Consider the following 16,265-nt stretch of genomic DNA (forward strand, 5'->3'; position numbering starts at 1 on the left):
CTTTATGACGTTTTGTTCTGCATGCCTGCCGTGTTGGTCATATGCTGCTGAGGACCATGTTATCTTGCCATTTTTTGAAAGGAAAGTCTCTCTTTCAGCTTCAGGGTTTTCTTCTTCTGAAGAAGATGACTCATCATGCTCTGGGTTGTATTCCTCCCCATCTTCTTCTTCTGATACATCCTCCACTTCCTCTTCTGAATCAGAGTTGTCTTGCTGGACATCTGAAAAAATCAGCTCTAGAGCCTCTTCAGCGTTATAACGCACACTCATGGCTTCAGCACAGACAGAGTTCAGGGCCCTGTCATCTGCAGCACCTTTATAATCTCTGGAAATCCACAGAAAAAGAGCTCTGCAGTCTGCGATAACGTCTTTGTGTAGTTTACTTCTACTACTGTCTTGTTCACGTCTACTACTAATTGATCTGAGACTGATCAAAGGCACAGCAGTCCGCGAGAAGACTACATGATTTGTCTTGTTTACATCTGCTACTGATTGACTAAAACATTGTAACATTCTGTGGTTGGTAAATAACTCTGTGACCTTGATTTCAACTCTTTTTGCCTCACAGGTCATTTTGACCCGAAGACCACCTTTGTACCTTTTATTGTACAGCTTACATGGAAATGTTTTTTCTTTCTTTGTTCAAAATAAGTCTTTGGGCCTTGAGTTGTTATTTAAATGTAACCATTTGAGAAATCCAGAGGGGAAATATCTCTTTAGTGGAACTGCTAACAACTCATAGACATCTGAAATGTGATTAGGAGCCCAGAACACACAATGCATTGTATTTATAGGCTTATCATCTGTTTTTTAATGCAACATTTTTAATCTGAAGTACATGGTATAAAGCTGTCACATTAATGTAGTGGAGTAAAAAGATATTAGTATGAAGCAGCATGGAATGGTACTTTACATTGTTACCTTTCACTACCTTAACAGTGTACAGTGATATGCACTTAAGCTGAGCTAATATTTATTACTCCTCCCTTTTTCTTTCTCCCTGCTTCATTTTTACACCTTTAGAAAATAAAGAGAATATGATTATTAGAAGATAATAAGAAGGAATTGAAGAGGTTGCCCTTTGAAATGTATTTGCAGTGGAAATGTCTTTCTCACATGCATTGAATCTCAGCCCCTCTAGTGAGCCGTTATTCAATGAACAGTACAGAACACTTTGACCTAAACGGATGAAGGGCTCCAACAAGACTACATCCACACAAACACGTTTTTAGTTTTTAAAAACTCCAAGGTTATTCCTCTGCTCTGTGTCTGGAAAATTGTGGCTAATGGAAGGAAGTAGTGAAGTATAACAGTTACGCTGGCGTCACACTTTGAGCAATGGATACTTGCAAATGAGAGGGAGTGGATATTTTAGCTATGGTTATGACAGGAGTGTGGGTGGCATAATAAGCATCAGGGGATGAGGTGGTGGTTGCAGCTGGTCTTTAATGCACTATTAGCGGTAGTTCTTTTTCATCTCTGCTTATTTGCTTTACATTTAGAGTTTACTGCATGTTGTTTATATTGTTATTTTTAATAATTCAATGCTCAAAAAAGTGTCCCGTGCTGTGGATTGAGTGGAAATTCACGTAGACTTTACCCATGATAAAATAATGTTCGTAAATTGTGTCTAATATTATTCTTACCTAAAGTTCATCTGGCCGCTGTTATGTTTAAACATAGATCAGCATGGATGGGTAACAGTTAAACTGAAATATTGCAAAATGAGTAACCAGCATTTGGTCGAACTAAAGCCACATGCAGTATGTACAGAACGTATGTAAAATATATTTTTTTGGTGGTAGCTTTATGAGATTAAGTAGTTCTTTAGATGACTTTCCAAACTTCCTTGTTAAAAATGTGACTTTCCCCTTTCCTGAAGGCTTACTCTCAGTGAAAAAGAAAAAAACTTAGTGACAACTTGAGTAAGTGGGTGTGAAATCATGTCAGTGATTGCTGAGGTAAAGAGGACTTCAGACTGTAAAACCCATTCTCTGTGGTTAATCCTCCAAAACGCTCAGCAATGCACTTTTAAAACCTTCTGATTTAGCAAGACTGCATGCAGTAAGGTCAGTGTGTGAATGTAGGCACTTGGCAATATGGCCTAAATATGGGCTTAAATCATATAGGATACAAGTAAAATGTGTGTCACAGCTTGTATGAAATGAGGACATTACGCACATTATACAGCCTCAGTGTGTTCTCCAGCATGTTTTTATTTTAGTGGAAAAAACAGCAGGAACCAGCCAAATTTTAGTGCAAGAACAGACAGTAATAGTGCTAACACTGCCATAACAAATGTTGACATAATAAATAAAAATAGAAATTCTATTTACATAGTAAAAACAACTTTTTCCAGCTTGTGTACCAAGTGTAATCTATCTCAGGATACAGCATGATAAGACACCAACAGTAGTCAGTGAATTTCTTTTTATAAATACTACAATAAACTTTGAGATTATATCCAGTATTGCCTAAAGCAGTTAACACAGTGTTGTCTCATAAAAAGATATGTCATGTCACAGTGGTGTTAAATGTGAAGGAATGACTTTGAGTATGAAAATAAGATGGCGCTTACAAAAGATCAGGCACATAAGTCGAAAAAAAGTAACAAACACACACAAAACCAGACAGGCGGGCACCATTCCCTCAAGTATAAACTGTCAGGGAAATTACCTCCTAGCTGCTCCAGCTGGCTCAGAATCACAATTGTTCATAACAATTTTGTATTACCAACAGCTGTTAGTCCCTCCTGAAAGTAGGAGTCCAGATCCACCAGCCATGTGATGCCAGCAACACAAGTAGCTTATATGAATGTACAAAGTATATACTTCTGAAATGTACCAGTGTCAATAGTACAAACAGTGAATTTGTACATACGAGTCCTGATAATGCTTTGAGTCAATGACTACAAGAGGCAGGGGAATTTAGTAAAAAGAACAGTCACGTATATCTCCTGCCTCCTAGTACATATGTGTCTTCATCCCTGGCAGAGCACGTCAGTCTCAAACTGCAGCAGCTGTCCCATGAAGGCCAGGTTGGGGGAAATGACCTGACGCCGCTGCTTCACAAAGTCAAAGGCCTCATCCAGCTTGACCCGCTGTGTGTGCATAAGGTAAGCCAGACAGATGGTGGCAGAGCGGGAGATACCTGCCTGGCAATGCACCAGCACCCGACCACCACTCTGCTTCACTGAGTCTGTAGGCGGAGAGCGGAAAGAGACGAGACAGAAAGAGGAAGACAGATTAGCATGTTGCGCTCACATTCATATAATTGACATTAGTGCGAAAGTGTTACAAGCAGAAATACACAGAAAGCTTTTAAAATGAAGGTCTGAAGAAATAATCTACCCAGAAATCAAAATGCAGTCATTATTCACCAAGTTAGTTCTTATGCACTCTCTCAACTAAACTTTACAAAGTAAAGAGGTCAAAACATGAGATTTCTCTTCTGCATCTTATGCAGTGTAATCCAGTTATTTTGTAATCAGACGATTACACGGTTGGTCCATAAGTCTAGGCTACAGACTGGATTATAGAGTACAAAGCTGCTTAGAGAAATGTTTTGGATATTGTATGTTTCATCAAGAGCGTAAAAAAGCTGACTCACTTAACTAAGACGAGGCAAATTCCCTGTGTGTTTGGTGGGTCTACAGCAGACAAATAATGAAGACACTTTGACAACTTAAGGGTACTCTGTACACAGGTTAACCACTGAGTGTTAAGGGGAGAAACTCACCAATGAAGGCGATGGCTGTGGAGAAGCAGGCTCTGATGTCAGCGGCTAGGTTGTCCTCCACAGTGAGCCGCAGGTACTGAAAGTCCCCCTCATAGAAGTTAGGGCATGTGGAGGAAACATTGAGCACAGCTGTGATGCCTGCTGCTGCGAGGGTCTCTCTGCGGGAGGAGTGAATGGCACTGCCCAAAAACAGGAAGGGCAGCAGCTCCACTGGACCATCCTGCAATTTACAAAATGAAGACAGAGTCCATGTTTAAAACTGAGAATAATCACAAAGCAGCTTGGTCTTTTTTACGCTATATATTTTTCTTTTACTTTTTTGATGTCAACTCTTCAACGCCAAAGTAATGTATTATATATGAGCTCTTAAAAATGTCAAATTTCTTACCTGATCGTATGCTGGTGTCCTCCGACCTGTCACTGCTGGCTCTGGTTCCACTGTAAAGAGGTGATTGCTGGCTGAGCTGTAACAGAGCTCTGGATAGGCCTCTGAAAATCCCTCAAATCCACCTAAAAAAGGAGGTCACGTCGTATTATATAAGCTTCAAGCTTTCACTTAAATTCCCCCCTAAAAATGTGTTATGGCTGAAACAATGATAATGAATTGGTAAACATTAGCAAGTATAGCCAGTATAGGTTTGATTGTTACAAATTCTTACAAACAAGTTAAAATTCTATACTTCAAAATGTATTAGTATGTTCAGTGTATAGATACACACATTAGTAGGCCTAGCTAATGTTTTTTTTTTCTTGCAAAGTCAAAAACTAACAGTCGGTTACATTTTGGTGCGTAAAATGGTTGAAAATGAAATTAAATGGTCTTATTACCTTGTAGAAAGCAGATCTGCGTCTGTACTTCGTTTTGCAGTGCGGTGAGCAGCATTTGAACCACGCTCTCTGCCTTCAGCTCGGCCACGGAGCGGCTGTTCTCATCCACAACCACCACCGGGGAGACCTCCCCGCGCCGCAGCCGGCCCAGGAGCGTCTTGTCCGAGATGAGCCACTCCAGAGGCACCACTGAGCTCTTGGATCTACGACGCAGCATCGAGTTCCAGTTGACGTTTCGGGACTCGCCAATATGCGCAAGAGAAAAATCGAGGAACGCTCTGCAGTCGAGCACCACACACCCAGCAGAGGTGTACTGGTCATGGGGGGTGCTGAGTACGTGAACCAACTCTTTGCAACTTATTTCCAAAGGCTCACTGCTTAAAGTCATGGCTGAAAGAATCTGTATTTAAAATGATTTAAAAGAAATAAATAATTCAATAAAAACGCTGTTTTTAACGACTAAAAATATCAAAAAATAAACTGTAATAAAAAAAAAATCTGTTTTAATTTTAGAAGCTGATAAAGTACATTTGGAGAGGAATTTAAAATCTCCTGTAAATAAATGTAGAGAGCACTTGTTGCATGCTCCGTCAGGTCTGTTAAAACCAAAGATTGAGAGTTTCACTTGTTCATTGATAACAGCTGTGAGAGGGGCGGGGTCACCGCGGCCCCGCCTTTGTTTTTTCCACAGAAGGAACAACGTCACAGACGGAAAACCCATATATGGCCTGGCCGTCTCTCCTCATATGGACACTGACGTCAAGCCTGGTTTTCCTACCGCGCACGTGGTAGTTTGGGGTTATCCCGTGTTTTTGTGTTAAATGACGTTATGCTGCGAGTTAAAACCATCCCTCACTACCCTGCCCTGAAACAGCAGCCTTCATAGTTAGATTAAACTTAAGCGTAGGTCACTGCTGCATGTCTGTTTTCATGCCCCATGCAGATCACACACAAACACACTTCCCCTCAATGCTTTCTTTGTTGTTTTTGTTTTACATTGGGACAAAGTAAAATGCTGCACTGATAAAATACCTGAACAGATTTGTATTGCTTTGTTGCTGCTCTGCTGGGAAATGTAGAGCATCTTATCTCTGTTCTCTATAACATTATAGCCTTTTGCACTGCACAAAAACAATAAAATCGTTGCCTCACAATAAAGCAGCCGCACAGTGCACTGGTTATATCCACTGTACAAATACAGCTATTGCTTCTGCTCATATTAATGAGGATTTTAGGCCTGTGCCAATTATGGATTACATGGTTTTATCACACACATTTCATTTTGCACATGGGCTAGGTGGAAAGTAATTCATAATTACTACATTAACTTCATTTATGCTTGCATTTTGAGTATGCTATATTCTACTTGCACTCAAAGGATAAGGGCGGTGATACGTTTGTTATTGTCAACAAAGCCCATAAAAAGACCAAAACCAACAACACATCAATCTTTAAAAATGTCACATATAAATAGCTGAATTATTTATTTTGCTACAATAAATGCTAAGTCATTTACTGAAACAGATAGTTGATGCACATGCTAATGCAAATGCAAATAACAAATGTTACCCAAACGAGTGAAAATGCATTTGTTGGGGACTATTTTCAGCTGCAGATTCAGTGCACTCATGAGCATGTGGGATGGATTAAAAAAACTACTGTGCTACTTTGTTACTTGTTCATCACAAAATGGCTTATCAAAGCATTTTTAATATCGTTTCTGTGCAACAATGGAGGTCATGGCACAGAGGAATAAGATGAATCAGACTTTGGCTTTGTGTGGGATTGTTGACAGTAAGACAAATATAGAATGTTAAGTGACTTGCAGTGTCTTTTGAGCAGATGACTGATAGTATGAAGTATTTTGCTTAATGTGCTCAACAAGAAAAGCCAGACATTTGAGGGAGAAGCCTTCAGTTCAGCAAACAGGATATTTGTTTCATTCGAGTTTTAAGTGATCCTCTTTTCTCTTTAGGACATTTGTCAGAAAGCTCTCTAATAAGGACACAACACTCATTACTCACTATTAAACTCTAATGGTCATTTACTTTTTCCATTAACAATGTTAAATATTAAAGAATACACAATACAGAGTTGTTTGTAAGACAATAATGAATCAGAGATGGTCTGAAGGTTTTTTTTTAATTTCAAAGTGGTTACAGTCTCTCTCTTGGTGACCTTAAAGGCCCTGAAAACCTTTTTTCGCGGTTTCTTTCTATGAGTGTTGACGAATGGTTATTTAACGTGAGTGATTTCTATATTTGCGTTTGTGTCTGTCATCTTCTCAATGGTTTTAAGAAGGGGAGGAACTGTCGAGAAAGGCTGACGTTAAAACAGAAACAGTTAGCAATAACTTGATCAAATTTTAATATCCTTTTCCATTTGATCAAATGTGATCAAATCATACCTGACAGATTTGATGAAACAGATTTGTGTTAGACTCTTTAGAAACAAAAGCTAGTGTTTTTTTTAAATTAACTTTTACTTTGATTGTTGCTCATTAAGTTGTGTGTGTTTAATTATAGAGAAACTAAAAGATTTTACTTCTTTTTCTCTTTCTTCTTAAAGTACATCTCAATAGTAGTCTTTTGTGCTTTTAGCTGAGTAGTTTTTATTTCAAGTTGTATCAGTTCTACATTGGTAATATTTAAGTTTAGTAATTACTGAGTAGGATATAACAGTTGTCTTTCCACCCCTGGATACAGGACACTCATTGTCCTGTAACCCACAGACAAAAACATACTTTGTATTTGGGTTAGTTTTTATCAAAGTGCAAACTGACGTCTTTGTCTTCATTTCCTCATAACCCACGTTCAAATTACTCTGCCTTCCCACACACGTCTCCCACTCAAACCTCATACTCCACTTTCTTCATGTTCCCACTTCCCTTCTTTTCCTCCCTCACTGCTGCTACTACATTTTCATGCTCTCCCCCTGCTGAGTCTTCAATTTCAATCCACACACACACACACACACACACACACACACACACACACACACACACACACACACACACACACACACACACACACACACACACACACACACACACACACACACACACACACACACACACACACACACACACACACACACAGTATATCATGGCTGTCAGCAGAGCCGCTGAGCATGCATTAACTGTAGCCTAAACCTGCACTTCAGGCTTGAACACACCACAGTGTAGTGATGAGGTCTGTTGAGGTGGGAGGGTGTGACGTGTGTCTCTGTGTGAGGAGGTCTTAAAAAAATATTGTCTTTTTTTCAACATTCGCCCCCATCTCAACAGCCCTGCAGGAAACAGCCTCGCACATACATCCTGCCACCATCCAGGCAGGCCCCAACATCCACACACACACACACACACACACACACACACACACACACACACACACACACACACACACACACACACACACACACACACACACACACACACACACACACACACACACACACACACACTGTATCATCACAACCATTGTTACATTCGTCATAACCAAACTGACTACATGTTGTAAGAAATTATCGTGGAGTCCCTGAGCAATAATTGAGGTTTTCAGGCGAGACTTAGTTACTTATTTCCTGGATGCAGTGACTCATTCAACAAATCAATAACTCGCTTTCATTTTCATTTGGTTCGGATGTATCATTAACTTTCCAATGTTAGCACATCAGAGCGTCATGCTTGGCAAAGAATCAGTGTTGAGAGATGGGTGTGAATTTGTTGTTGTTGGTGCTGATGACATTTTACTGTTGAATTGCAGGAAGTTTGACTTTTGCATCGACAGCGAGCCAGCTGCTGACAATAGCACAAGGCATGATAGACAAAAAAAGCAACAGTGAGCAGAAATATGACACGTTACAAATGTCTAGAGTTGATGACGAGGAAGCGGTGGCCATCATGACAGAATGTGTGTGTGAATAGAGGTGGCTATTTTTTGAATCAGCTCGTGTCATCAATATGTACAGAGAGCAACTCTACTGGTGTAGCAAGGAAATGGTGACTTTATGATCAGAACATTAGTAATGCGAAAATGTATCCTTATTCGATCTCTCTGAATGAATATATGTAAATAAAAATGAAAGGAAACCCTGATGAAAACATCTGCTGATAGCTTTTACCCCTCCACGTCTCCTCCCACAGGGGGATTATCCAGGATTAATTGGATGGCTGGGGCTATTAATCTCTGAAAAAAAAAAAAAAAAACCCAACCGTAATCCGGGAGATTTGCCTTATCCCTGATTCCTCTCATAAACGCCCACGTGACAACGACATCACTCCATTCAGGGGAAACGTGACCCTGCTGGTGTCAGATCATCGAACTGTTGCTTAATGTTACGGAAAGTTGAGTGGATTCTGGGGGGATTTTCAATGTGTGTTTAGTTAAGTGGGTGTGTGTGTGTGTTCTGTACGCTCTGGTTATATTACACCACAAAACTTTATATTTTATGAGTGGGATCTCAGTATTTAAGTCACACTGTCAATGCAAAAAAACATTTAGAACCACTTTATGCCTCACTTATAAATCATGTTCTCTCAATTCTGTGCAATTTCTAGACATGACTTGTCACTTTGTGTTTGGGAAATTTATTCAGACAATGAGAGAAATGTCCAACCTGAAGTGAGTAAAACATCCCTGTCATCAAAGTGTGTCTTTTCTGTGTAATTTCACACACCGTGTTTGGTCTGTTTTTCCCCCTCCTTCCTCCCCGGCTCCTCCACGGCTCTCCTCTGACTCATCATCATTCTACAAAGATCAAAAACACAGTAATGCTATGTTAAGTCCATACTTAACACAAACAAATAACAGGGAAACCCTGCCCTTCTGTGTGTTCAAATCTTAGTTGACTCCTGTTGATTTTTTAGTAACTGACATCACCTCGTGGAAAAAATGACGATAAACAGCTTGATGACGTTATTGGTTGAACTGTAAACAATAAACGTATTTATGACTCTATTGGAGCCTCATATGGCCTATATCTAAGCCTCATAATTCACGATTCACTCCTTAAACTATATGACTACACAACCACTTCCTTTATAATGCATCATTTAGTTTGTCGTTCTCTCTGACTGTTCCGTGTCACCCCTTCCTCTCGTTCTCCCCCTCCCCCCACCTACTGTCTCTTACCCCAGGACAACTGTGAGGCCTACGCTCGCTGCCAGACTCAAAGCAGTAACCATGGCAATGACTGGCACCAGCACATCCACAGTATGTTGAAAAGGTGAGTAGTTGTCTCCGTGAGGCAGGGAGGGCAGAGTCATGATGGGTCGGTGAGTTTGGTTTGGCAAATGAACGACTGTGAAGAAAGACGGTGAAAATAACAAAGAGATGAGCTAATCGATTTGTAGAAGAATATTTGTGTGGAGGGGGGGGGGGGGGGGGGTTTCACATGATTTTGACTGTCACCAACCTCCAAATAGACAAAAGGGGAAGGTTTATTTTGTTAATTTAGTAGGCTATTTAGTAGGCATAGGCTTTATAGTAAGAATGAAAACATTTTTAGAAGTACTTTTTATGCATCCTCTGGTTGGAGTTGTCCTGTAATCGTATTTACAATATATAACATATTTCAATATAGGTAAACATTATGTGCTTTGTATTAAAATCCCCTACATAAATACAAGAAAGCCCACACAGCAACCAACGAAGAGAGAAAAACCACCAACCCACTTAAAGACATTGACACACCCTGCATCCACCCTACACACACAAACCACAAACACACACACACATAGGCAGTAACTAATTATAAGCCTTTAAGTTACTTTTTGAACATGTAGGGAATTAATGTCTTTGAAATTAACGGCTGTGTTTCTAATTTTGATTTGACCTCCTGGATATTCTGTGAAATCCCTGTCACCATGGGGAATACATTTTAAGGACCAATGGTATTAGAACACCGGGATATTTGATCTTAAAGTGTATTTTTCACTGCAGATTATTTAGAGTTGACAAATGTTTATTGAAGCGTTTGTCCTCTTATGTGGCAACTGTTAAAGTGCTAAATTAACTCGGATGTGATGTCACCTTATGCCCTTTAAATTTGAGTTTTCTGACAATCTGTGATGTCTTGTCCAAGAGCTGTACTCTACCAGTGAGCAGGAAAGTGGCTCGGTAGAAGATGGTTCCACTTCGGTCCTGTAGAGAGCAGCGATATGTTCCTTGTTCATCTGTGTGCAGCTGATTTAGGACCACAGATGAGTCGTCTGTCACTACCAAGGCTTTGAAGTCACTCTCATTGAGCTGTATACACAAATTAGGAAGTGATAGCTGTAAGCTAGTGGGTGTGAGACCGTAAATTTGTATATTCATGATGATACTTTACAGCTAAATAAGGAACAGAATGTAATACATGGGAAGTATGCAAAGCGGTTTTAAAATGCTAAGCTACTACTTAGGATACATCAACACTGCTACGTTTTCATTCAAAACCAAAACGATCTCCATCCACACAAGCGTTTTAACCGTATCAGAAGTAAATTCTCTGCCCATATTAATGTGCTTGAAAACGCATATCACATGATTTGGGATATTTGCGCACACTGGGCATGCGTGTGAAGATTGTCTTACGCTACTCAGAAGAGACCAAACTGACTTGTCAACATGTCCACCGAGTCAGGTTAGTCTCTCCCAATGTTACTCTGTGTATAAAACAGTAATAGTGGTGGGAAGTAAAGATTGGTAGTCATTGCAAAGCAAATATGGCAACATATTAAAGTGGTACCAGAGGAGCATTATCAATCGCTGGAGTAAGCCATAGCAAAGGGAAAGTAGTCTCCACAACAAAAAAAAAGAAATCACAAAAGGCATGTCAGCCTACACTGGTAAGACTGTGTCATCGTTTCCAATGGTCTCTGTTTCTGCCCGTCCAGACTAAAACTCAATCGTAGAAATGTCCAACTAAAACAAGTTCAGCAGCGTTAGCAAATGTCTCTGTTTCAGGGGCTCTGAATTGCTGTGGAAGTGTGGATGCTAGGCTAAACATAGCAAAACATATGTGTTTTTAAACTTAAACATAGTAGTGTAGATGTTGCCTTATGCAAGCCAGTGATGACAACGAGACCTTTTTAGTTCCTGGCACACCGGGGGCCCAGGAGTAGCGGTACTCTGGTCTTCCTATCAGAAGACGCTGCCATGTAAGGAAACAGTTCAACACTGCTTGGCCTCCCTCCTCAGCCTGCAGTGGGTACTCTGGAGAAAGGGTGATCGGAGAGAAAAACAAAGATGCTTCATTCATTTGCGTGAGGATTACTTGAATAATCTTTTTCATTAGCCATGCACATGGACTGGCGGCAGCAGTCCCTCGCTTAAGGGCACATTTAAACACTTGTGACAGCATGTGTCCATGTACTCTGAAGAAGGGTGCCCTCCCAATACAGAGGAATAACTGGCCCCCACCCACTCACCAACAACATGCACACACAAACAAATAAATAAAAAACATACCACCGCAGTCCTGCTGGCCAGAGGGAGAGGGACAGATGTGTATCTTGTAGTGGCAAGAAAAACAATCCATTACTCTTCGTTTCAAAAGCCCTGAAAACCATACCACACACACACACAAACAAACATGCACTGACTATATAGTATGTACGCATTGTGCTTCAACAAGGATTTACACAGAGGGAAGGATCAGACAGAACGAACTTACCACACTTGTTGGGGCACAATCCTGAGGGGGAGACAAACAAATGATCTGTAACTAATGCATCTTGTACTCGACAATGACTTACACAAAGAGCCCTGCCTCATACTGTGCAGAACACTCACTGTTATTCATGCCAATTACCGTCATGGATGAATGTGTCCAAGTGATGTTGTAAGATCTTCCTGCCCTTCTCCAGGATCTGAATGGCTTCAAATGTTACAGATCCTTTAAAAGAGAGCAGGCTTTGTCTTCAAATCTGGTGGAGTTTGTTCTGATTAAAGTATCATATCTAAATATATTCATTGTGGATACAGGGGAACACATTTTGTTTCTAACCAGTGTGCTTGGTTTTCAAGAAGCGGTCAAATTCACTTTGGTACTCAGTTCTGGCTCTGTACAGAGTGGTGGGATCTGTGCAATGGAAAACAGACAGTTATTTTTTTACTGATTTTAATATTATACAGTCTAGGAATCTCACTCATAATTCTATTTAGAACAAATTCAGGCCATAGCAGTAAAATCTTCAGTTGCCAGTTATCATAAATAACACTACTGGCCTGACAATAATAATAATATTATACTTCACACATTTGCCATATTGTTTAGTGCTAAACCAGGTCTTGATCTCACCAATGACTCCCTTTCGCTCCCGGCTGGTTTCTCTATAGGTCACATAGGCATGGTCACAAATCTTTTTCATTTCTATCTGATCGTGCACAGTGGGAGCAGACAGGGCAAAGTCTTCATGCAGGAGCCTGATCCTGCGGTCACACTGCAGACAGGCCTCGGCTGCAGGGACACAGCAGAGCAGGGACACCAGCATCAGCAGCATCTGCCCTCTGCACCCGGAGCTTCCTGCACATTAGGATGAGTCACTTCGGCTTCTGTTATGTTTCACTCACTGCTGGTTCTGAAAAAGAGTTGCCAAAAAGACTTGCTGCTACAAACATCACTGTATTACTGTTACTGCAACCCTTACCACCACTACAAGGCAAATTCCTTGCATGTGAAAACCTACAATGACAATAAACAGTTTCCCAAAGCCCAATGGGACATCTTCCAAATACTAAGTCCGATCAACAGTCAAAACTCCAAAGTCTACTAACTATCACACAAGACAACTGAGAGACTGAAAGGAGTAAACGTTTTTTCTTTTTTTACAATTATTTATTGAAAATAGTTATTGATTATAGTTATGCATTGTGTATGTATGTACTAGTTGGTTAACAGACTAGTTGTTTTAGCTCTAACCATGAGTAAAAACAAGCACAACTAAGCTATTAAAACTAAATTTTGACAAACCTCACAATTCCCAAAGATTAGGTCAAGAATTGTTTGTACTTTAGAGTTAAAAAAGTCCCTAACAACCCGCAGTCATTAAAAGGAAATCCAGCTTTGGCTGTCTCTTCTACTTCTCTTCCTTCTGCTACTGAGATACATGAATGAATGAAGAAACAAAAAAGGAAGACGGACCAAATAAGCATTATAAATACAAGTAATACTAAACAAATAATCCCTCTTGACTGTTGTTATTTCCCCCAGCTTTAGATACAAAGGTAGCCATTCTATAAGCATTCATATTAAACAACCATTCAATCCGGCCACTGTCAGTGCACAAAAACATTTAACATAGATACTCTTAACTCATCCTAATTCACATACTTCACACAACCTGTTATCAATTTCTCAACTGTGCAACTAAAGCTCTTTGACTCTTTGATAAGTGGTTCAGTGTCATAATTGTGCTTGGTTTGATTATATGTTGGTCATTTTGGTTTTAACAAGTGAACACAAATACTTAAGTTTACAGTACTTAGGTTAACTGCTTTAAACTCTGCAGATGATTCTGCTAATGCTAATACAAGTGCTACTAGCATACTGTCTGTAGGCCTACTGTTTATTAAAGCTAAAGTTACTGCTACTGTTGCTATAGCTTAGGCAACAAGGTAATTCAAAGTGCTTCATATAAAACATTAAAAGCATTGGGAGAAATAACACATTAAACACATACATTTAAAACATATAAAAGGTTCAATAAAACATAAAAGGTCATTTTTAAAACACAGAAGAGTTTACAGTTACAGTTTCCAACAGTTTAGTTAGCTATGTTAGCTTAATCCAGCCGTTGGTGCCAACACCACTGAAGTTGCTAATTTAAAAAAAGAAAGAAAGAAAAACACGGTAATTAAACCAACTAGCTAAACAACTCAATCTTTTCTACCGTTGCGAGTACTGTTGGCACTACTTGCCAGTTGGTATTGAATGGGACACCAACATTAACAAGAATATCTGCATGGCCAAAGATGAACAAGGGGAGAGAGAGAGCTGAGTGAACTTTCTTTTACCATGCTCTTTCATGGTGTACTTCATTCAGCTCACCCAGTTTATAGAGTGTTGCTGTCACCCAGTGGTGGAAAAACATTATAACAGTTATAACTACAATATAGTTTGCCCTGGATTATCCCACCTCCTGTAGTTTGCTTATTGAGGGTAATTGTGCAATCTCGCCTCTGCGCAGTGGTGGAAGAAGTACTCAGTACTTTTACTTCAGTAAAAGTAGAAATATCACACTGCAGAAAGACTCTGTTACAAGTTTAAACACTGCATTAAAAATGTTAATACAGTCAAATTACAAAAGTATTAGCATCAAAATGTAAAGTAAAGTAAAAGTACTCATTATGCATAATGGCCCATTTGAGAATATAATACCACTTTGATGTTGCAGCTGGTAAATAGGTGGCTACTTTATCTACTTTATCTACTGCTGTGTAGCTTAATACATAACAATATAGGCCCTTTGTTTTTTGATAATATTTTGTATTAATGATATTAATCTGTAAAGTAACTAGTAACTGAAGTTGCTAAATAAATGTAGTGGAGCAAAAAGTACAATATTTCCTCTGAAATGTAACGTTAGTTAAGAAGTAGATTAAAATGGAATTACTCAAGTAAGTTAAGTTAAATCACACATACTCACACTATTTTGTAGGTTAAGATAAAAACTGATAAAATATTAAAATACGACGGAGTGTGTTATGATATTTGTAACCATGGGCAACAGCACACGGGAAGCCCTTGTACGTTTCTGTGTGTTTTTGGAACCACTACATTTCCCAGAGGCCCATCGAACGTCGAAGGTTTGAGTGACAGACAAATGAACGAATCAGCTCGTAGTTCGTTTCTTGTTGGGCGGTGACCGTGGAACTTCTCCGCAGCTGCGCAGTAGGAGTACAGAGCACACAGCTGCTACACGCACATTGACCCCGTAGAGAGAGAGAGAGAGAGAGTCAGATGTGCAGGTAAGATAGCGCTGTTTTTTTGTATCCCACCGCTAAACATGACAATTTAAACTTATTTGGGTTTATTGACATGGCCAACATAGTTTTTGACTGCGAACTGGAAGATGACCGTTCACCAGCCCAATTTGCGACAACTGGTACAGCCGGTTACAGTGTGTTGTTTGTCCCGATGCAGCGTCAATAGTCGTGTCTACGAGTGCGGGTGAGCTATCGATAGGCAGACTGTCACGTTGGACTTGTTCGGTCAGTTCTTTCTGTCACATTGACACTGTGGAAAAATTGCATAAACATTTGCTACAGAACAGCCTACACCAAAACCACCAGACACAGGCTGTCACCATGTACAGTTAATATCCTTTTTCCACTACAAAACCACTACAAAGCAACCTGTAAAATTAATATTCCCACATTTATACCAGCACCTTTTGCACTATACTCAGATACTATATGTTTGCCTGTACATAATGTTCGTTAACCTTTGTTCATTTTGTAATCTTTGTTTTTAATCAAATTCCTTGCACGCGTTCACACTGACTTAGCCATTAAAGCTGATTCTGAATATGATCTGGAGGATTTGTATGTTACCATCATTTCATTCAGTGAAAAACATTAGGTAGCCTATTTAGCATCAACTAATGTGAACACAAAACTATAAGCAAGCACTGTGACTGTGTTTATGCGTTTGCTGTTTGATAAGAGAATATAATATAGTGTGGAGGCTAATTTACATTGACTTAAAATTAAATG

General features: G+C 39.7%; 2 protein-coding genes across 2 annotated transcripts; both read right to left on the minus strand.

Moving 5' to 3' along the window:
* Positions 1 to 2,262: 2,262 nt before the first annotated feature.
* Positions 2,263 to 4,954, minus strand: dusp2 (dual specificity phosphatase 2; the record flags this gene model as incomplete). Its single annotated transcript, XM_083912549.1, has 4 exons — positions 2,263 to 3,198; positions 3,739 to 3,958; positions 4,127 to 4,248; positions 4,567 to 4,954. The coding sequence occupies 4 exons, from the start codon at positions 4,952 to 4,954 to the stop codon at positions 2,981 to 2,983; spliced, it is 948 nt and encodes a 315-aa protein (XP_083768675.1). The 3' UTR covers positions 2,263 to 2,980.
* A 4,281-nt stretch (positions 4,955 to 9,235) lies between these two features.
* Positions 9,236 to 13,051, minus strand: izumo1 (izumo sperm-oocyte fusion 1; the record flags this gene model as incomplete). Its single annotated transcript, XM_083912201.1, has 9 exons — positions 9,236 to 9,314; positions 9,699 to 9,867; positions 10,664 to 10,814; positions 11,635 to 11,762; positions 12,018 to 12,107; positions 12,223 to 12,243; positions 12,361 to 12,444; positions 12,556 to 12,630; positions 12,850 to 13,051. 9 exons carry the CDS (start codon positions 13,049 to 13,051, stop codon positions 9,236 to 9,238), a joined length of 999 nt encoding a protein of 332 aa, XP_083768327.1.
* Positions 13,052 to 16,265: the final 3,214 nt, after the last annotated feature.

Source organism: Echiichthys vipera, assembly GCF_963691815.1.
Source record: "Echiichthys vipera genome assembly, chromosome: 4".
NCBI classification, from domain to species: domain Eukaryota; kingdom Metazoa; phylum Chordata; class Actinopteri; order Perciformes; family Trachinidae; genus Echiichthys; species Echiichthys vipera.